At 44.7% G+C, this 22,349-nt stretch overlaps 1 protein-coding gene across 2 annotated transcripts in view; it reads left to right on the top strand.

The window, feature by feature from the left end:
* The window catches only part of MYH10 (myosin heavy chain 10), a 1,173,511-nt gene that overhangs the window by 87,965 nt on the left and 1,063,197 nt on the right, over positions 1–22,349 (top strand). For both annotated transcript variants that reach the window (XM_069654592.1, XM_069654593.1), the window contains exon 3: positions 18,355–18,511. In XM_069654592.1, the coding sequence (XP_069510693.1) occupies positions 18,355–18,511 (157 nt within the window). The remainder of the gene's footprint in view (positions 1–18,354; positions 18,512–22,349) is intronic.

Raw genomic sequence — 22,349 nt, forward strand, 5'->3', positions numbered from 1 at the left:
CTCCTCGACCCTTCCTCTGCATATGACACGGTCAACCACAACATCCCGATTACTCGTCTCCCCAGGGCCATTGTCATAACGGATTAGGCTCTGGAGTGGCTGACCTTCTTCCTCCTGGACCCACCTTCCCACTTTTAGCTTGGGTCCTGCCTGTCCACCACCTCTATCTCCACATGCGGTGTTCCCCAGGGCTCTATCCTCTCCCCCTGGCTCTTCAATGCCTATCTGGCCCGTTTACCCTCCTGATCTCTACCTTTTCCTCTAACTTTCAGTGTTATGTGGATGACACAGCTCGCTTTCAGGCTTCCCTCGTACTCAACCTCCTCCTCCTCGTTTATCCCTGCCTGTTTATCTGCTAACGATCTCTGCCTTAACGCCTGTAAGACTGAAATACTTCTCATTGGGACCCCTGCTCCCGAATTTCTTCTCTCACTCTGGCCGGAGGCAAAAAACCTTTGACTCCACTCTCTCCTTCTCTCCACGCATCGCAGACCTTGCCAAGATGGCCAATTTACAGCTGTTCCTCCTCAGAGGTATTCTCCCTTTTCTTACCTTCCCCAAGAAGCTCACTGTCTCGACAGCCCTGGCTGGACTAACGCAAAAGCCTCTTTCTCAATCTGCCGATCTCTATTCTCCGCCTTCTTCAAATTAGCCATAATAGGACCGCAAGATGTATCCTTGGCCTCAAGCCCAGGGGCCACATCTCTCCGGCCCTGAAATCCCTCCACCAGCTCCCCAAGTTTAAGCCCCTCTGCATCGTCCACAAGGCTTTCTGGGGCCGTGGCCCTCACTACCTTTAACTCTCTCTTCCAAAGTACCTTCCTCCTAGAGCCCTTCGCTCGTCAACTTCTAACTCTCTGCGGGTAAGTTGCTCCTCCAAGCAGAAAATGGGGGTAGATCTCTCTCTCCTCTGTAGGTGCCTCCCTCGGGAATGGCATCCCTGCCTCTCTCTGCCTTGAGCCGGATCTCCTTCAGTTCCAGAAGCTCTTCAGGATCTCCCTTTTCTCCTCTTCTTTCCTGCTCCCTCTCCCCAGCTAACCTTCCCTTGCTCCTGCTCCGTCTGCTGCCTGGCTGCTCAGTGTCCTGTGAGTTTTACAGGACACCAGGCCCCCCCTGCTCTGACCAGTCCCCCCGCACTTCCAGCCTGGCCCAACTTGCACTGTCGCCTGGCTAACCTTTCACAAACGGGCTGGGATTGCCCCTTGTGTTCCCTGCCTTCCTTGCACTTAACTCAGTGCCCTGCTGCTCTGGGTGCACTTCTCCCTGTACCCTCCCCCCTGCACTTCATGTTGCGCACTTGCACAATCTCAATGATGCCAGGCCTAGTAAGATTGTTGTCTTGTCCTCCCTTTGTTCCCCCGTTACGCCTTGAAACACTTGTGTATAGGCTCATAATAAACACAAAAAAACAGATTGACTTGTGCAACAATGTATGGTACACCACTACATAGGCCCTCATGATTGGTTGTCATTCTCTCCCAACGTTGAATATTGAGCTCGTTAACAGCACGTAAGCAAAACGAAACCCAGGTGCGGGGAACAATGTCGGACCACTGCCTGCTTGGTCAATTGGTCTACCATCTCGCATCAGTTTGGTTCTAAGACAAGGCTTCTTCTCTGTAGTTGACCTTGCTGACTGTTCTCTTTACTGGGACTTTTAAGGTAGTGTAGATACATCGCAATCTTCAGTTGGAACCTAACAAATAGGCCTTGTTTTCGAGTCTTGCACCACGTGTGAGGAGACCACGATTTTGTTAATTTCAACCTTTTATTTAGTGTTATTTAATTCAATTAAGCTGGGTGCTATTACTCCTTTTTGCCTATGGAGACTAGGTTGCTGCGTCTTGCATATGCTTTCTGTGTCTTTAATTGTTCAATGCTTGGCACTTCCAAATGTTTTTCTCCTTTTACTTAATCCAAGAGTAATATGTCATGTGTATGTAGCTTATCCTCTTTCATTCCCCTTGTGCCTTGCAATTGCCTCTTGATGTGGCATTCTTGATCCGAGACCAAACGGATACTCTTTGATCTTCGCACAAAGCTTTTTTTTCCCAGCTTTGCAGTTCTGGTCTCTCCCTTCAAGGCTTATTGCTTATTAGTTATACAAAGTCGACATCCATCTTTTCATCATGGCTGCTTTACTCACTTTATATTTTCTCCTGCAGCAAGCTTCTATATGTCTCATCTATCTTGCGTTTCTGTTTATATACTTTTGCTGATTCTCTTCCTGCGTATCGTCTTAGTGTGTATGATTTCTTCGCATTTGCACTTTTCTTGTCACTTCAGTTACATCTTAATTAGTTGAGTATTCGTATATCGTTTCAGTGCGTCCTAATGTCTTCTCTTCATGACGTCACTTTGCTCTTGTCCGATTTCACTTATAGCTCTTCTGTATTCAGTGGTGTATACAGACATCCTTCCACCACGTCACTGCTCGGGTACATTTCGCTACTGTTGTCTGAGTGCATAACTTCTTGCATATCTTCGATGCAGTATTGGGATGATACCTGGTGTCACATACAGTGAGGGGCGGCACTAGAGATAACGTATACATCTGCCTCTCTACAATGCTTTTAATTGAAAAGCTAGATTTGTCGCCTGCTGTTGCCTCGTGTTCCAAGGACCCAAGGGCTGTCATTGGGCTTAGAATAGAACAAGGAAAGTAACTCTGCAGGATTGCTTTACTGTGTAATCTGAGCAGAGCCCATTTACCAGGGAGGTCTTGATATAGTGAGATTGCACAGGTTAACAAAGTCAGCACAGTGCCGGGGCGAGAGAAAACCTCTTTCTAAATCCCTGGACCTTGTCAATCACTTGCCCTCTTCACCCTTGAAGTTTGCATTTTAGCAATAATCTGTTTTAAATAGATGAAACACTTGGACAATTATAAGTCCTCAGAGAAATATGTTAAGCAAAAAGAGTAAGATTCTAGTATTATTCCGCCGATCTCGAATGGAAGACCACCAGTGTAAGAATACAAAAATGTCCTCTGGGTTTTGTAGGTGTACTTTGAAAACTTCGAGACACAACAAAATAAATGCGTGAATAGGTAATCTGGTTGGCTTTTGATTGTCTGACAAATGCATGCTTGATATGATAAGGCATTTATAACTCACCTATACACAAGTGTTTCAAGGCGCGACGAGGCAAGGGAGGGGAACAGAGGGAAGACCGTGACAACTATCTTACTAGGCCAGGTGACATTGAGATCGCGCAAGTGCAGGCGCGTGGGCGAAGGGGAAAAGTGCGAGGGGGTATGGGGAGGGCAAGTGCAGTAGATGGGATAAACAATAAATAAATAAAAACAAATAAATAAGAGCGGCCAGCTGGTGGCAGGTGCAAAGGTAAGTGCAGGTGTTGAGTGCTGATAGTAGGGATACAGAAACAGCCACAGAGTGCAAGGGTTGCCAGGGGGTCAGTGCTGGTGTGCAACTGGCGGGGAGGGGACCTGGGCCCGGAAACAGAGGGTAGCCAGGTGACCAGTGCAGTTTCAGCCAGTATTTCATCAGGGGAGTGGAGGAGAGAAAGCGGAAGCAAATGGGAAGGTCTCGGGGTGCTTCCTGAACCATAGATGCTTCTCAATTTTCAGAGAGGCAGAGAGGCTGTTCAGAGGGAGGCCCCAGCCGAACAAAGAGATCTACTACCAAATCGTTGCTTGGAGAGGCGACTGACCCTGAGGGAGTTTGAAGCGGATGAGCGAAGAGCTCGAGAAGGAAGATATTTAGGGAGAGGGAGTTGAAGTTATTGAGGCCCCAGGCCCCAGAAGGCCTTGTGGACAATGCAGAGGGTTTTGAACTTGATCCTCGCCGCCACTGAGAGCCAGTTCAGAGATTTCAGTCCTGGAGAGATGTGATCCCTGGGCTTGAGGCCAAGGACAAGTCTCGCAGGCCTGTTTCGGATGAGTTGCAGAGGGCGGAGAGTAGAGGCTGGCAGATTTGGAAATAGGCTGTTGCAGTAGTCCAGCCTAGAGAGAACAAGAGCTCTGGAGACAGTAAGCTTCTGGGGGAAAATGGGAGGAAAATTTGACTTTTATATAAAAAAAATAGTTTTTGGCGGGCTAAATAAGGGCGATCGTTTGAAGCCATTTCTGTTCGACATATTTTAAGTGCCATGAAAGAAGGCATAGCTATTGGGTAGCCGCAAAGCTATTGGGTAACTTTATGTGCCTTTTGGGTATTTTAAAAATAAAAATGCCCCTATTGCAGCTCTTATCACTTAAAAGATAAAACTTTGTCTTGAAGGAAACAATAGTTATTCAAATGATCCATCACTTACAAACAGCCTGCAAATTAATATGCTCGTACATAAAAAAAAAAGTGATTAGTAGTAGGGCGCCCTGATGTGGAGCCATTATTTGGAGGTGTGGGATAGGATTTGTCTTTGGGTCTCATAGGGGGGATGAGAAGGTGACCCACAACCTCGTTGAGGAGAAGCAGGAAAGAGCTCAGCACCCCCTCTCCCTGAAACCCACTTTTATTAGTTGGTATATACATAGCAACTGGTGCCTGCAATGCCTCCATGAGCACAGTGCTCTGGGTGACTGCACACAGGGACATCCCTAGGTATGGGCAGTCTGTGCAATCATACTGTTTGCTGGATTGAACTTACTACAAGCTACTTTTGCCTACAATTGGGGTAGGAACACTGCCGCACATTTCATGCCTTCTGAAGTGAGCTATTCAGGTATGAATTACTATTTCTAGCAGTTTTTTTTTAAATACTCTCTTTGTGCCCTTACTTCCTGATGGTCCTGCTAGCTTTCCTTTACCTGTGGGGGCCAACATGGAGGCTGGCTTCAGAAAGCGCGAGGGATACTTGTAAATCATTTTGTTTGGTGAATGCGGCAGGCTCCCACCTACACGTTAGGTGTCTGGGTAGAGTTGCCATCCAATTCCTGGGTGTTGGAAATGCTGCTTTATGCTTGGTCAATCTTTTCAGAATTTCAGACCTCTATTGCAGTGAATGAGCGCGTTTTATTTCACTCAAAACAATATTGTAGTTTTTGTTCACATTTTGATACTGTGGTGGATTGGCAATCCCTTCAGTTGGATGAAAATCTTTTTTTTTTAAATCATACTGAATCAATACAATATCAATTTTTACAAAAACAAATCACATTAGTTAAATACCTATTTAATTTTTTAATTTTAAAGACGCAGGTTCACACAAATGATATAAAATAGCGTTTCCTTTTCGAGGACCTAAATCCACCATTAAATACTCCTGAAATCACTTTCTGTAAAAATTTCATTTTTAAAATTTGCTATTGATTGAAGGAAATGGGTCATTCCGTTTGTCTGATGCTGGTATTGCAAGTTAAACCATGTCGACTCTTTCTGTTGTATTTTTGAGCAGGTGAACTGTCGACGTAGTTTTTTCATGCTTTCCAACATCTGATCTGGTTTGCACAAGGGTCTTAGCCTTTCCTAGTGAGGCTGACCTCCCAATGGCTATGGGAGAGGTGGATTCCTAGTTTGATAACTATTTTCTTCTTATAGCTTTCAATTCGCTGGTGTAGAGAGTTGGTTTAAGGGCTCCTCATCCACAATCATGGGTTTCACAGACGTCATCGAGGTGACTCCCAGAGAAGCGGCTGTTTAAAGATAAGCCAATTGATATGGTAGAGGTATACATGGGCCTTGATTGAGTTTAGGATAACTACCCTTGGGTGAATTTCGCAACTAAATGGACTTCTAACTACATAAATGGAACTACTCTTCTAAATACACAATGATATAGACACTGTAATCCTTCAATTGAGGGTCTGAAGACTTCTGTTGTTGAACATGAAAGGAACATATTAAGGATTACCTACAAAGCTTCATCACAATTGAAAGATTTGTGAATTGATACAGGGACTTGTTTTAATGAGTTTTAGATAACGATTGCCTTGACAAAGACCATTTTGGTCAAAGCACGTGTTGGCTAAGCCATCTCTTAAAATAAATACTATGGGCCCGATTCACAGAGCGTTTTGCAATGGCGTTGTGCCACAATAAAACGCTTCTATGAATCAGGCCATATATATCAATGTGTACATGAGTTGTGTATATAACCCATGTGTTTGAGCATCTATATGGTTTATATACAAAACAGGAAGCTAAGTAACCAGGAAATGGACAATAATAACTGTACAAGGAATTGAAGAAACATTATTTTAGTGAATATAATTCAATTGACACAAGGATTGTTATCCTAAAATCTCAATGAAGGCACATCTATCCGGGTTTCGAAATTACCAGGAGTTGAGAGCTTTTTAACTCCTGGTTATAGCTTAGGGGAGCCTGGTTAGCTTAACGCCATCAGCTACCAGGAGCTGAACTTGACTCCTCAGGAAAGTGGTGCCAAGCACAAACAGGTATGCGATATGAACTGTGCAGTTTTGGGAATGTCTTTACAGGAGAATAAAGGGCACGACCAAGGGATATTTAAAGCAAATAGTATAATATTTGAATGGGCAAAAAGTTAATGTTTGAATTTTGCTCTCATGTTACATTAGCTGCACGCTATGGTCTGACTCCTGGTTCCCCAGACGTAGCTCCTGCCTAACTGGTGAGGCCCGATACCCAGGAAATGCTTTTTGCTCCCGGTGATTAAAGCCCAATTTCGACTCATGTTTATACACTACCATATCAATTTGCTAGTCTACTGTAATGGTAATTGCAGCTTGCCATTCACCAGGTGTATTAATACTGCAACCTTAGTATTAGAATAATACTATTTCGAGGGGATTGGGTCCTCCGACGTATTTCATATCTATGACAGTAATCACTGCAGCTGTGCTGCGGTGATTACTGTCATAGATATGGAAAACGTTCTCGGACCATCCCTTTGAAAGAACGTTACCAGGTAAGAGAGTAACTTGTTTGTTTCATCTAACCCCAGTTCAAATGACACAGAACATTTAAGAGTATACTGCATATTTTGATACATTTGACAGTTTAAGGATAAGGCACATCCTCCAGACACAGGAGCATCAGTGTAATCTTTTCTTCACCAGCACTGTCCTACGGGACCGAGCAAGAAAGTGATTGCAATGCATTGTCTAGCACCATTTAGGAGGATCTATGTCTTTACTTCTTCAGTATTTACTTCGCCATACATTCCCTTTTTCACTTTTACCTCTTCATACATTTACTTCTTCTGTCTCATGTTGCCACACATTCACTACGCCATTACAGGGGGGAGACCCTCTGTACCTCTCCCCCTTTCCTTTCTATCCCACATTCTTCCCCCTCACCCCTCCTTAGCCCCAAACCTAACAGCTACCCTTTACCATATCGATTCCCACCAAATGCAGACAAAATCAATGTAGAAGTAGGTGTTGAAGTTTTCCTGGTGAAGTAAAGGTGGGGACACCCATTTAGGGGATTCCTCCTTTGAAAGCCTGGTCTGCAAGTTGGTTATCTATCTATCCCTCCTCCTCTCTAACCAATGCCACTTTCTACAAGCCCCCTGGCTCTACCACCCCGTTCCTCTCTGAAAGGGCTGACTTCTGCTCCTCTCAAACCTCCTCCTAACTACTCATGGGAGATTTCAACATCCATCTGGACTCCTCCATCCCGGCATCCTCTCTTTCATGACCTCTGCACATCGCCATCTCTCTCCATTATACCTTCTGGGCACACTCTGGATGTCCTCATCCAATCTGATCTCTCTCCCTTTCCCCCCACTGTTCACCCCTCTCTCCTGATCAGACCATTCTCTTCTCTACTCTCCTCTCACCTGGGCCCCCTCAACCCTCTGATCACACCTCATTCACGAACATCCGTCCGATGAAACGAGTGTTGGTTGCTGCCTTCACATCTACCTTCATCCCACCCTCTCCCTCCACCCCAGATTCCACCACTGACTCTGCTCTCAGCAACCTCCATCTGGCCATTACCAACACCCTGGACATTCTTGCCCCAGTCATGAGGATCTGCCTGAACCCTGCCCCTAACAACTCTGAACTAGCAGCCCTGAAACACAAGTGAAAAGCTGCAGAATGGAAGTGGCAGGCCTCTGGCTCACCCTCTGACAAACTGCCCTGTCGCCTGCTCCAAAGGCAATATAGACTTCATCTGCGCCAAGGAAAGGGCTCACATACAGGTGCGGGTCTCTGGTGCATCCAACAACTCGGATGAACTCTTTTTAAAATCTGCAGGGAACTAGCCAGCCCATCCGCAGCCCCCTTGTCAGCCCTCCTCTCCCAATCCCTCTGCAACACATTGGCCACTCACATCACCACAAAACTCAGGCCATTCTGGGCACCCTTGGTTCCCTCTCCCCCGACACCTCCTCCACTCCCTTGCCTCCCAGCCTCCATCCTCCTCTCCCTCCTTCTCCCCTGTCACACCTGATGAGTTCACCAGAGTTGTCTGCTCCATGAAGGTCTCCTCTTGTCCCTGCAATTGCCTATTTCTGCAACCACTCCTTCGCCACCAGATTTTTCCCTTCCTCCCTCAAGCACACCATTGTGCACCCTCTCCTGAAAAGACCTTCAGAAGATTCCACCGGCCCGGCCAAATACCGCACCATCTCTGTCGCTGCCTTCCGTGGGAAAACTGCCCTTCCCCAAACTCATTTATCATACTGAACTTGTTTGCGGTCTCCACGACATCAATCTGGTTTCTTAGCATCCAGAGGCAAGGAAACTGCCCTTCTGAAAACCCGTGAAGAACTGCTTGCATCTCTAGGTTCTAACTCCCCAGCTATTCTCATTCTACTTGATCTCTCCTCTGCCTTTGACACGGTCAACTACTCAATCCTCATAAAACGGCTGCATGATAGCCAGGGCATCCCAGAGCAGGCACTGGACTGGCTGATCTCCTTCCTAAGTGACTGTTAATCCCAGGTTATTTTGGGCACCTTCTCCCCCATACCTCTTTCTCCACCTTCAGTGTCCCCCGTGGCTCTTTAACACGTACTTTGCTCCACTGGCACCCCTCATTTCCACCTTCTCTCCTAACTTCCAGTGTTACGCAGATGACGCACAACTTTTCTTCTAACATCCCGCTGATCCTCTTACCTCTTCCATCATCCCGGACTGCCTATTTGCCATCCACTTCTGGTGCACTGCCAACGATCTTTGCCTCAATGCCACCAAGATTTCAAACCTTACTATTGGGACCCCTGCTCCCTCTTTCTTCCCCTCACTCTGGCCATCCTCTATGGGCTCTCCCCCCCTTCTACTTCATCTGAAGCCAGAAACCTTGGAGTCCTCTTCGACTCCTCTCTCCTTCCTCCCTCATATTCAGGACATTGCCAAGATGTCCCACTTTCAACTCTTCCTTCTCAAAGGAATTCTCCCTTTTCTCACTTTCCCCCAAAAGCTTAATGTTGCTCGAGCCCTAGTCCTCTCAAGGCTTGACTATTGCAACAGCTTTCTTTGAATCTACTCTCTTCCTCTCTACGATCCCTCCAGCTTATCCAGAATAGGGCAGCAAGATTATCCTCGCGCTCACAGGTGTTGCTAGGAGGGGGGGGGCCGAGGTGGCAATAGCCCTGGGTCTTTTGGTTGTAGCCCCGGATAGATGCTCAGGAGCTACAAACAAAAATGCTAGCTAGCACCGAGTCCCGACAGTCCCAACATTAGTACAGCCCCAGATCTTTTCCAGACCAACACCCCTGTGGGCTCAAGCCCAGGGACCGCATCTCTCCTTCCCTAAAAACGCTTCGATGGCTCCCATTTGCTGCACAGATTAATTTCAAATTCCTCTGCATCATACGCTAGGCTTTCTGCGGCCGGGGACCATGCTATCTGCAACTTGTTCTTACTAAATACTCTCCCTCTAGACCCCTCTACGTTCCTCTGGCACCAACTGTGTGTAAAGCGTTTTGCTAAACAGAGGGCCGGAGGCCGATCTCTTTCTTCATCTGGCTCCCTGTTATGGAACAGCCTCCCCCTTCCTCTTTGTCTTGAGCCGGACCTCCTCAAATTCCGGAAGCTCCTGAAGACTTTTCGTTTCACCTCCTCCTTCACGTCTTCGCTCCTCTGCTAATCTCAGTCACTGTTATTGGTGACCAGGGCCCTTATGTGTCCTCCGGCGCCCTGGCATCCCACACTCAAATCGCCTCAGCATCTGCCTACACACAGCACTTGCCTCAGAACCCACTGGCCTACGCCACTGTAGGCCTGCACTTACCTACTTATTGCAACTCCATGCTCTCTAGCACTTACTATACTGGGCACTTACATCTGCTGCTAACCCACAGGCACGGACAGTCCAGCACTTACCACCCACTCCCTCTTACTCTCTTCTCTCTCTGCACTTTCACGTTCTGAATACTCACAAGGCCTAGTAGGTTTGTCTTTTTATCCTCCAGCGTATATATTGTTTTCAATCCCATGTTCCGTCCCTGTTGCCCCGTGGGTGCTTTGAAACACAATTTACTTGTTGTAGAAGACCCTAACAAATGCACAATAAATAAAATAAATCTTGCATCTGGCACTCATATGCTATCCCCTGAAGCATGCCTTTCAAACGTACATATTTTATTCGTTTTGTACTTGTAGCATGCACTTCATCTTTTTTATTTTTTTTATCAGGACCAATGGTGGTTGTATGCCATTTCGTGTGATGCCATAAAGTTAGTTGTCATTTCAATTCATCTGGTCAGGATCGTGTGATGTGACCTCACCATAACTTTAATTTTGGGGAGATGTCTGTGATGACTGCACAGAGAATCTCATAACTTGGTGCTACATTTTCTGTGCAGAAGCAATCCAACGAGATAATTTTGCCGGGTTTGTGAAAGTAATGTCGGCTAGAAAAAGTGATCCTTTAAAAACGACCAAAGTGGCAGGATGAGCCATTTCAGGCTTTTTCGTCCTATGCCCTCCTTTCCTGTTGGAGTATCCCCATGTACCTCTCCATTAGAAGGATGCTGGGAAAACCTCGCCCAATGAAAGGGTTTCTAGAAACTTTACAACACAGAATCAACGGATGTTTTTTCGGATGGCAATCTTTGGTGTATCGTTTGGTTCCTTTGTGTCCACGTTCTGGAGCGAGATCGGCCCGTTTATTTTCCTACTCACTGAGGAATGGTTTATTTGTGCTTGACACGGCATTAGTTTAACACTTCGTTTTGAATAATGGCCAAAGCTGCTAGAGTATCAAATGAAATACTCGGATCAATTGTATTGAATTTCAGGTGCACATGCAGAAGTGACCAGTTCAAAGAAATGTTTCACTATTAACTGGTGCTCATTAAACGGAGCGCTGTTGGCAGCATATTTTCTCAATAAGTCAGCTGAAGTGCTCGGATCCTCCTCGGATCCAAAATAAATACTCTTATAAATGGCAATCCAACATCTATGAAAAGGTTTTGCTTGCATAATTTTGAGTTTTATGTAAAATGCTTGTTTCCCCAAAATCTTGGTTTCCTTATGTGGCTTCATTTTAAGCTGACCAGATTTTAAAGTAAAAAACCGGGACAGGGCAACTAATATAAACGTAGGACTAACTCTTGAAAGCGGCTGTCAAGGCACTACACTTCAGTAGCGTTTGGGAGAAGGGGGGGAGGTTAAGTGTTTATTGTTTAAAGACACACATATTAATTTGTCACAAACTGACACTGTCTTAAGTGGTAAAATGCAGCATTTCTTTCTGTGCGAGATTGTGCATTCCTGCCGGACAGTCCCGGCAAAACCGCAACCTCTGGTCCCCCTACTTCATTGACTTCTTAGCGTGTGATGCTACTAACCGGTTTTACACCCATGCATCTGTGATTTAGCTCTAGCTTCAACGCGGGCCAGATGAACAATGGCTGCACTTAAACGTATTGCCCGTTTATTATGATTACAGTGAATTCGACTTCCGTTAGCTCGCATAACACATATATAATATGGATGGGGATAAACTCCTCCCACCCCATTCAAAAAACACATTTCCTGCGACTTGCAGAATTCGACAAAACAGAGGTCGAAGTAACTACTCCTAATAAACAGTAAGAACCTCTAGAAGCAATTAATGTGAAATTATTGGTATTTAGACTGCGCGCGTCTACTCTGCAGTGCAATAAAACCATGTATACTCAAGGCTGTGCTCTACTCGTCCATTCCGACGTTTAGCCCCGCCTATTTTGTGTTGTATGTATTTGATTCCCCCACAGGTCTTCTTTTTACTACTTTAGAGTGTGTGTCTGCCAGGCAGGCCTGAAGGTGCAGCTTGCTGTGTTCATTCCACCTTGATGTAACATCTGTGTGGTCTGGCCCAGTAACAGGCACTGACTGGGTGGTACACAAGGTAGCGATATAGAAGTATGGGCAGTATTACACAAGGTGGTGATTTGGTCTCCTCAAGGTCAATTTTGGTATTCAATATGGCGATGCCACTGGAGTTATTCTGGGTACATTTGTGGAATAGTAGTGGCGGGAATGGGGAAGCTTTGGGTAGGAAGGGGGTGGGGCATGGGAGAGGGAAGTGCCTGTGGCATCCGAGTCAGGCATGACCTTTACCTGCTGGGGTGAAAGTGCCTTCCGTGCAGCGTATTGAGTCATCTATAAGGTGGTATGGGTTCATATTGGTTGGAGTGATACAAGGGTGACTGGGCAATTAGGAGGATTAGCAAGGTAGAGATAATACGCAACATAAAGGTTAATGAGCCCTACGTCCTCCTCCTCATCCACTACACAGCGCGGGTTAGTAGTGGCCAGGTGCCATAGGCAATTGGCAGTGAGCATAAACGTGACGAGAGTGAAATGTCAATAATAAACATGACACATGAGAAGTATCAGTATACGCATACGTGTTTGTTATTGAACTGATTGCATTCGGTTGTTTGGTCACTCCATGTCGTTAGCTGGTTGTTTCTTGCCCTGCGATTCTATATCCTCTTTGCTTCAACAACCTGTTTTAAATCTACTAATCGAGGAGATTGTCCAGCTATGCCAGACAAGCGGATCACCTGAAGGCTGCACTAAAAATCTAAAATTACAAAAATAAGAGCGCCCGAAAAGGAAAAGTGGACCAGAATGAAACGGAAAGCGGTTTTCACATTGGATTGGACGAGTTTCCAAAGCCCTCTCTGGAGGCAAACTAATGCCCAAGATAAACAACTGTTGTACTGGCGCGGGCAGACTCTGATGTTAGATTTCAATGATGCCAAAGGGGGACAGCACTATACAGTGTGGACGTAGTTTGGATGCAACCTTAACACAGTTTTACTGCTGTACCAAATTTGAGAGGCACAGAAGATGAGACACGTAAACCGCTCACAGAAAACTGTAATAAGCGACCGATTTGGCAATGATGTTTCTTTCGGCTGATGTCTCGCCTAGCGTGACCCAGGCTAGGGCAAGTTACTTAGTGGTCGCCTGGAAGATCAGAGACCAATGGTTTAAGAGGGCTGAACAGATGCTTGCTGAGGGCAGCCCACAAGAAATATTTATAAGTGTTGACGGATGAAGACTTTGAAGGGGGAGGCTGGGAAGAGTTCAGAGAAGTGGGGTGGGGCGCTTTTTATTTGACCACTATTCACTATTTGGATATTTGGGAGAGAAGTACTTATCGTTCCAAATAAGTCCTATACATTGATTGATATTTTATTTCTATCGCGCTCGCTCGTACACAAGTGTTTCAGAGCGCGACAAGGCAAGGGAGGGGAACAGGAGAGAACAAAACAGCGATCTTACTAGGGCCAGTGACATTGAGAACGCGCAAGTGCATGGGAGAGGGGGAGGGGAAAAGTGCATGGAAGGGGGGAGAGGTGGAAAGTGCAAAGCAGAGGAGAAACAGATACATAATAAATAAATAATAAAGGCAACAAATAGTGGTAGTGCAGCCAGCAATTTGCAAGGTTTAAGGCAGCAGACTGGGTAGGTCCGATAAGTGCAGGAAGAAAAAGGTGGGGCTGTATGGGTACAGATACAGACCCAAGTGCAAGGGGTGGCCCGGAGGCAGTGCGGGAGGGTGACGGGATGAACAGGTACCTGAGCCCAAAAGACAGAGGGTGGCCAGGTGCACGGTGCCAAGAGAGAACAGATCAGCAGGGGAGAGGGGGAGCGAAGGCAGAAGAAAAGAGGAAGGTCTTGAGGTGCTTCCGGAACTGGAGATGGTTCTCCTCAAGTTTTAGAGTGGCAGGGAGGCTGTTCCAGAGGAAGGCCCCAGCTGAAGACAGAGATCTACCCCCAGCTCGTTTCTTAGAAAACCGACTGACCCTGAGTGAGTTGGAGGTAGAGGAGCGAAGAGATCTGCCACTTTTATTCCCTACAAATAGACAAAAAAAAAAGAAAACCAGGGAGTACAAATACTTCCAACAAAAAATAAGAAAATGGACAACTATGATCTTGTACCCCTGCTTTCACCTGCATAGCTCCTTGGATGTGTTAGGACCAGTAGTACATGTAGAGCCACTGGAAGACATTATTATTGCCTCATCTGAAGACGTAAACATGTTTTGTGTGCCTGAATACCTAGGTACAAAGAATCGCGTATTAGAAAAACATTTCTGCTTACAGTTGAAACACACTGTTACTTGCTTACCTTTGGGAATGAGACTTCCCCCCCCTATTTATTTATTTATTTATTTTCGCTCTACTGAGTGCAATACTCCCACTTCAAAAACGTATCTGGGGCACTGGGTGTAAGCACATTCTGTAAAATTGGACAGAGGCACATTGTACAACCTCACTGTTCAGGGGACTTTGTTAAATTATGTACACATAGACATCGAATTTCCTAAGTGGGAATGAAGGACCTGGGGGGGACTGACCTAGAGAATCTTAAAGGTTTTATTAGGTTATGTACAAGGTGCAGTTGGGTTTTATTTTTGTGTAATGATGACTTTGATAAGTTTACAAAAAAGGCTGGAGTAACCAGGAGTGCAAATAGAATTCATTGATTCAGCCCTAGTCAGAGGATTCCGGGAGTAAGCTTACCTTATGTGCATGGCTGTTTTTCTTTATGCATTAATCATAGATCACGCATTATCTTGCTATGATCAGTTTACTGAGATTACTTACATAGATGACCTCTATTGTCGGCGTCAATTGTTCTTGCAAGAATGCATCCGCCATCTTGCCCTGAAACTATGGCTTCAACTCTCCCTTTGTATGGCAAATCTTCCGTGCATGATTTATTCACGCACATTGCTATCTGCGTTTTTTTCAACTTATTTGTGCATTAGCGCAGAATTTGAATAAAATCGCGTGAATGCAATTGTATAAAAGTCTAACTTGATTTATTGCACTGTCGGCGTGTTTAAATGTCCCTTTTTCACTTTTTTATGAAATGTAAAAGTATTGCACGAGGGAGCAAATGAACACACAACCGTGTGGTTACATTATTGCCAATTTTTAGCAACTATTAAAATGCAAGCTACACGTCCAAAACGAACGAAAATTGGGACCCTGACCAAGTGGGGCCAGGAGCAAAATTAATGGTGCAAAATACCAGCTATTGCCAACAATCTAAAGCAGAGAGTTGTAATGTGCTAAGTGAAACGTACTAAGCCATAGGCAAAAATGCCCAAGCAGAGGTGCTGCGGAAATATTTCCTCACGCTCTGTATCATCTAAACTACTCCTCAGTATACAGTTCCAATGTTCCCCCACACAGCATGAAATGCTTTCTGGGGATTTGCTGAAGACTCCCCACATGCAAGATTGATGGCCCTTAAAGCCAAGGCGCTTATGAAAACCAAGCCCTTGTCCACTCTGATATTCCACCATGACCAGATGAGCAGGGAAGTAGCATTACAATCAAACTTGCGGGAAGTACGAACCATGCCAACACATCTAAAATAACGTTACTCTTTCTGGGCAACAGATCTCGGTCGGCAGACCTCAACTATGACTATAGACACCAACCTTCTTGCCGCGTAAAAGATCAGACACCAGAAACCCAAATAAAACTCTCCCATCATACACTGTTCAGAGTGAAGGATTTTCTATAGTTTTTAATCTAATTGATGAGCACTCTGTCATTATGCAGACCTATTTTTCAGACCTCCCCATTTCTGTTCTTGATGAGCAACTCCTGTACCACAAATGTACCTAATTCAGAACTGGCCATTCCAAACTGAGGGGAGCAAACCCTAACCCTAATCCGAATCTGAGATGATTTCATGAAAGGGTCAAAGGTCCCATGAAAGGCTACCTTGCCTGCTGTATCACGAGTGAAGGACAATCCACTATCAAGTTTTGAGGGTCTATAGGACATCGGTGATCAAAAGGCCATAAAAGCACACCCTTTCACTCTCATTTGCACTGATTTTCATCTGGCCCTTACACAACTTTCAACTCTGACCGGTATAAAGAAACAGGTGCAACTGGGACTGATGTGCCTGGCACAATCTTTGCCAACTAGAATAAAGGTGTTGGCATCTAGTGTAATTGGAACCCTTTACAGCATCGTGATCAAGTTGTCAGTTTTAAGGGTTTCCATTGACATCACAGAGCTGCTTTTAAGGGATATGTCTTAAACTTGACGTCATTGGCTTTCTTCTAACAATAACCTTTGCTGTCCCAAGGACCTCCTGAAACTACTGCTGGACTTCAAGTTTATTGTAAGAAAACAGTGGAAATGGTGGTGACTAAATAGCTTCAGGTTTTGTTTCGATGTCCAGCAGCCTGCTCCACTTCCATTGATCGGACGTTTGATAAGATGAGTCTGCAATGGCATAAATCCTGTTCACTTTTTGGTGTTTTGCTGTAACAGGCCGTTGAGCAATGTGGCCTTCAGTATGTTTGTGGGTGACGCAGAGGGAGAGCAGACCTGGAAAATGCACAACCTTTCTGGACATTTGGAGCAATGTATTTTTCAGGATGAGGTGAAACTTCCAATCTCAAATGAGTAGGCTACAGAGGGCAACACCCTCCTCTGCCATTCATAAAACCATGGTCTCTGGGCAATGCTGCAATCCCAGTGGTAAAACAAAATGTGTCTTCTATTTGACTGTGACTTGGCCATTAGGCCCTGGTTGACGGAAGCGAACCGCAGCTCTGCATGCAACGGAAGGTACTGCATTTTCCTTCTGCATTGATCTAATGAACTGGTCTTCCTAAAACAGAGTTCCATATATTGAACGGAAATCAAGCTGCATGGATATGCCTCAACCTGTGTAAAAGAGCATCTGCCTCCAGCTTTAAACACTCCACTGACTTCCAGTCAGTTATGAAGACGTTCAACTCTATACTTTGGTTTCAGAGCCAAATATCCTATGTGAGGTGGATGCAAAGTCTTGCTAATGTTTTTATAATGTTCTTAACTGGTTTGCATGCATTATGGCCTTGGAATGCTGGGAACAGCCTAGTAGAATTGGGAGAGGTCTTTAACCGGGTTTGCTAATTTATGATCATTGGGAAGATGGAGAATAGTACATTCCCTGAAGTATTGCTAGGCCTGGGCTAAAGAGTGGCCCAATGTGGAAGTTGAATGCAGTTGGATAATGCATGGCTAGGAGAGAGCAGTGGTCTGGTTGTGAGATGAAGGGACGTGGTGGCTGTGAGAGTAAAAGGCTATGCTTGGTGGTTGTTCGATATTAGAGATGTAACTTTGAAACGTGTACATTGGCAGCTTAGAGTACCATTTAAAGTGCTAGCTGAGGGTGCATGTTAAAAAATGATGTGTTTCTGAAAAGACTGATTGTATTTTTAAGTATAATTTAAATGTGAATCTTGCTTATTGAAATCTATCCTCTTGTCAGGTCAGCAATGTTTTGCAGTCTAGCGGTAGGGATGCCCACAGATGGCGGAGATCTGTGATCAGCTTAGTGGCGAAGTTACTGTTCTAAACGTCCGGCAATGAGATGGAGGCATGCAGTAGCGGACTGGTTCCCAGGGGGCTTGGCAGCCTCATTGAAGGGGGGGGTTGGGGGGGGCTGGTAGATGCTGCTCATATCCACTGGATTGCCCGAAGGGAGAGCAGACAATCATTTAGTGTATTAGTTGGCCACTATAAGCAGCAGTGGCCTGTGCTGAGCTGATCACATAAGGTCGTTGGGATTTGGGCAGAAGTCTGCATTGGCGCATAAACCGAATTCCAAACTTGGCAAGCATTTTGCACTGAGTGCCCTCAGGTTCCCTAAACAAATTGAAATACACCCATACCTTGAACTTTCCTGTTTCCAGTGGTTTACCCTAGGTTTCTTGCTGGCTGGTATTGTGGTCCACCAGATGTTTTGGATTTCCCCTCCATTGGTCCCTGCTCCATAAACTTAGTTATGAAGGATCACGGGAGCTGTGTTTAATCATCAGGAGGGCCACATAATTAGTAATTAATTGGATCCATGCTTTTGTTTTGTAACTTTCAAAATCGTAAAGTGATTATTTCACATGTTTTCAAAATCAAACAATATTAAAATATCTTGAGATGAGGCAGTTTTAAATTACAACGATCCTTAACTAACCCATTACAATTTGTTTCTTTAGACCTATTCCGGATTGTTCTGCGTGGTAATAAATCCTTACAAGAACCTGCCCATCTATTCAGAAAACATTATTGAAATGTACAGAGGGAAGAAGCGCCATGAAATGCCTCCGCACATCTATGCCATTTCTGAATCTGCCTATCGCTGTATGCTGCAAGGTAAGAAGACCACAGCTGTCACGCAAAATATGCCTGTTTATTCACTTGATTGGGAATGAATATAGCATACACCCCTCTACTTTTACATTGACCTGGATAGAGGTAACACGCATAGTTTTGTGAAACTCAGCAGTATGCAGTGGTTATACATTGGTCCATGTAAGATCCGCGAACCACAGTTGATCACATTTTTTCCATCTGGTTTGCATCATTTTACTACTTTTTTTTGGTCTTGTTTTAGTTCTTGTTTACAGAGCACATGTAGGGAGATACTTTATTATTAACAATTAGATGATTTAAAGCCCATCACATTGTTGTAGTTATTGTGTCAATTTTCTTTTGTTTTTGCCCTGGTAATTACATAGCCTATGCCTGTACTTCACTTTCATTTTGTCTGCTGGAAAACCCATCGTTGTACTAGTGATGCATGTTTATTTTGCCCAGAAGTTAGTAGATGCCATTGAAAGGATGCAATTGTTTTAATGTGCTAGAGGCTCACAGCGCTTAAGGTGATTTGGTTGGCCCTTTTGCACCTACATTAGTTATTACCACTCGGTCCTCTTTGTGACCTGCACCCACTTGCATTTGCTTCATGGTGTTAAGGATTTGTTGGCTGGGGTCCGGATGTTGGAGCACGGGAATAGATGTAGTTAGAGGGTGTCGAGGGACAATGGGTCGAAGAAAACACAGTTCAGACCCATTGTTAGCCTTGTGAGGACAATGCATTCCTGGGGTTCACTAGTCATAAATTACAACAATTACCACAATGTGTACAGTACAAATATTTTTAGCAGGAATAGGTGCAAAATTATAGCCATCCATGTTAGTCGGGTTTCTGTTGCAAGTGCATGAATCTGAGGTATTCTTCATGAAGCCTCAGGAGAGACTTTCAAAGTTGAGGTCGTGGGTAAGAGAACAGCACGTTCTCCGTTTTCTGTTTGATGCCAGAGCTGCTTATTCATGTGAAGGATCTCGGGGGTTTTATCGATTTGGATGGTTGATGAGGCAGTTGGATGGTCTGGTCCAGTGTGCTTGGTGATTCATGCATAGATTTGTAAAATTGATAGTCTCTTCAGTGGGAGACAATGTAGGGTTTCAAGCGCAAGTATGATGTGGTCGGATTCTGGGCCCACTGTCATTATTATGCCTTGGTTGTAGTTGATGAATGGCGGCCTTGCGAGGCCCAGTATCCAGTCTCTTGCAAAGTCCAGGCAGGAACAAATGCTGTCCCCACTTCAATTGTTTTTTTATAAACCGACTGAAGTAGGAGGAGCAGCCTCCTATTCGGGTGCATTTAGAAGTGGGAGATTTATGAAAGTGTGTTGACCTGGCAAACCTTCGTCTTGAGTTCAACATTGTGTCTAGGTTTGTATTCTTGCCTGTTGATGAAGGTTGAGTACCTGTGATTACTGGCTATTTGAAAGGTAGTGTTGGGGTTGCCAGTATCAGTCTTGTTTTTGCTGCTGTTGTTTCCGATCATGTAAATTAACAAGGGGGGTCCTGGGAGTCTCTCTGCCAGACATTCGTCCTGGTTGCAAGAGTCTTAACATATTCTTTAGCTCACTTTAGCTCACTATCTTTCACAGAGGAGGAATGTCCAAAACATAATCAGTCTTCGTCCTACCCTGGAGCAGTCCAGCACCGAAATGCTAGGCAATTCTCCTCTGAGTAAGAGTACCAACATCGACCCCAAACACGTGTTTTGGTCTCGTTGGACCTCATCAGTAGGGTGGAGCTGTGCCTCTCTAAGAATAGTGAGCAAGGGGTCCACATCTGGATTCCTCTAGTAATTTAGGGTGAGACTCAAAGCTACTTAAATTATGCAAATTAACAAGGGGTCCTGGGAGTCTCTCTGCCAGACATTCGTCTTGGTTGCGAGAGCCTTACCCATTTGTAAATGAAGAAAAAGCACGTAGTGATAGAATCCTTGTCTCTTTGATGATCACTTAGTTGAGAAGCCAGCAAGTGTTTAAAGTTGAAACCTGAAAGTAAGAACCTGTGAGGGATTGTAAAGGCTGAATGTAGGTGTTAAACAGAGTGTAGGGACTGAACCTGTGGGACACCACAAAGATGACATGAAGGCCAATTTTAAATGGCTGCAGTATTAGGCCTCTTTAAGTGGCATACAACTTCTGCAGAGCAATCTTCACATGGTTTTCATGGTCCCTCAATGGTTCTGTAAGGCCCAATATATGCAGACGGATTGTAGTTGGCGTTTCTGTAGCTCAACCGACCAGTTGAGCCTTTTTTGTCTCTTTATTCTGTACCCCATGTTGATTGCACTAGATTATTTGGTTGAATAGGGCTTGATTTATGAATTTAATAACTTAGATCTGACGATAATTGTTTAGAGATATAAATGTGATTTAGAGCCTCTGTGGAATTTATATTGTATCCCCATGACTGGTTATACTTGTGGTCTCGTGCAGAAGGGACATGGGTGAAGTCCGAAAAATTAAAGTGGGGGGACTCGTCAACAAACGCAATGGGATGCGACATTGCCAGAAATTAGCATATCAAGGTGAAATGTGCACATTTCATTAAATTGCATAGGACGAATGGAATTTGCCTTTCATAAAATCAACACACAAAATCAAGAAGATATTTTTAGTGTTTTTGAAAACGTTAAACGGTGTGCATGTTTTACAATTCCAAGAACCAATACAAATAATTTCCTTGGGACTTAAAGTACTGAAATGCGACATTTCACCATTTAGTTTGCTATTTTTCACCATGTTATATAGTGCGGTGAAGTGTACGGCCTACAAACCTGACAACAGGGGTTTGATCCCCGAGGTCATCTTTAATTCATAAATTTAAAGAGGTCATTCAATGTTTCTCATTTTAGCTGAGGGGACTGAGTCCACCCTCTGAATAAAGTGGGTGGACTCCGTCCCCCCCGCGTGTACCCTCAACTTGAGCCCTGAGAAGGGATATGACTCAGCATTTAGGGATGGACTGCCTCTTTTGGGGTGGGACAGAGCCTGATTTGCATATGGTGGTTCCCCTTTCTGTAGTGGCTTGGCAGCCGAAGAACAGTGGTCTGGAGTGTTGCCCCGAACGATGCCAGACGTTAAGATTAATTCTAAACCTTTCAGCCATCAAATCTTTTGTTTTTCTTCCCTTCGTGCAACCTTTTTTCTTATTTTGTAATGAAATATTGCCAGAAAAGAGGACATTATATAGTTCCTATAGCACTAAGAATTCTGTAACTCAGTTGGTGGCCCTTAAGAGCAAGGCCAGGCTTGCCACCCATACAGACTGCTTAAAAATATAACTGTGAACCTGCAATAGATTGGCCCCTGTGTGAAATCCATGTTCCCCCTGACTGAAAGAATCAAACTCGATTTCTTGTATTACCCTTGTACTTTAAGATGTTACATTTAGGTTGGCAATGCCTGGTTGACTTACAAAGTTGACAAATTGGAAAGAAATTACACTGCACTGGTGCATCTTGTGTGCGTGTTCTCTTTAATTCTGGGTGGTGACAATTTTAATTGGTGGGAACTAAATATTTACCACAAATAGGAGCGACTGATCGTAGCGAGATTGCCTCAAAGGCACTGGGGTGGGGAAGGGGGTAGATTCTGCATGGTTCTACCCCTACGGCCCCCTCCAAACCCCCACAAAGATATCTTTTTTGAATAGTGGGTTAAAATGGAGAATTATACAGCACTAAGTCTGTGAAAAATTGGGGCGGGGGGCAAACAGTTTGAAATCAGTTTTGTAGGATAACACATGAAGAACAAATCCAATAGACTCAAGCGCCCAAAAGTGCACAGGAGCATTTCCCAACGCATTTTCATTATGCCTTTTCCCACAATATATGCCAGTATAA

The sequence above is a fragment of the Ambystoma mexicanum genome, chromosome 3q, assembly GCF_040938575.1.
Source record: "Ambystoma mexicanum isolate Mex_15411 chromosome 3q, UKY_AmexF1_1, whole genome shotgun sequence".
In the NCBI taxonomy this organism is placed as follows: Eukaryota; Metazoa; Chordata; class Amphibia; order Caudata; family Ambystomatidae; genus Ambystoma; species Ambystoma mexicanum.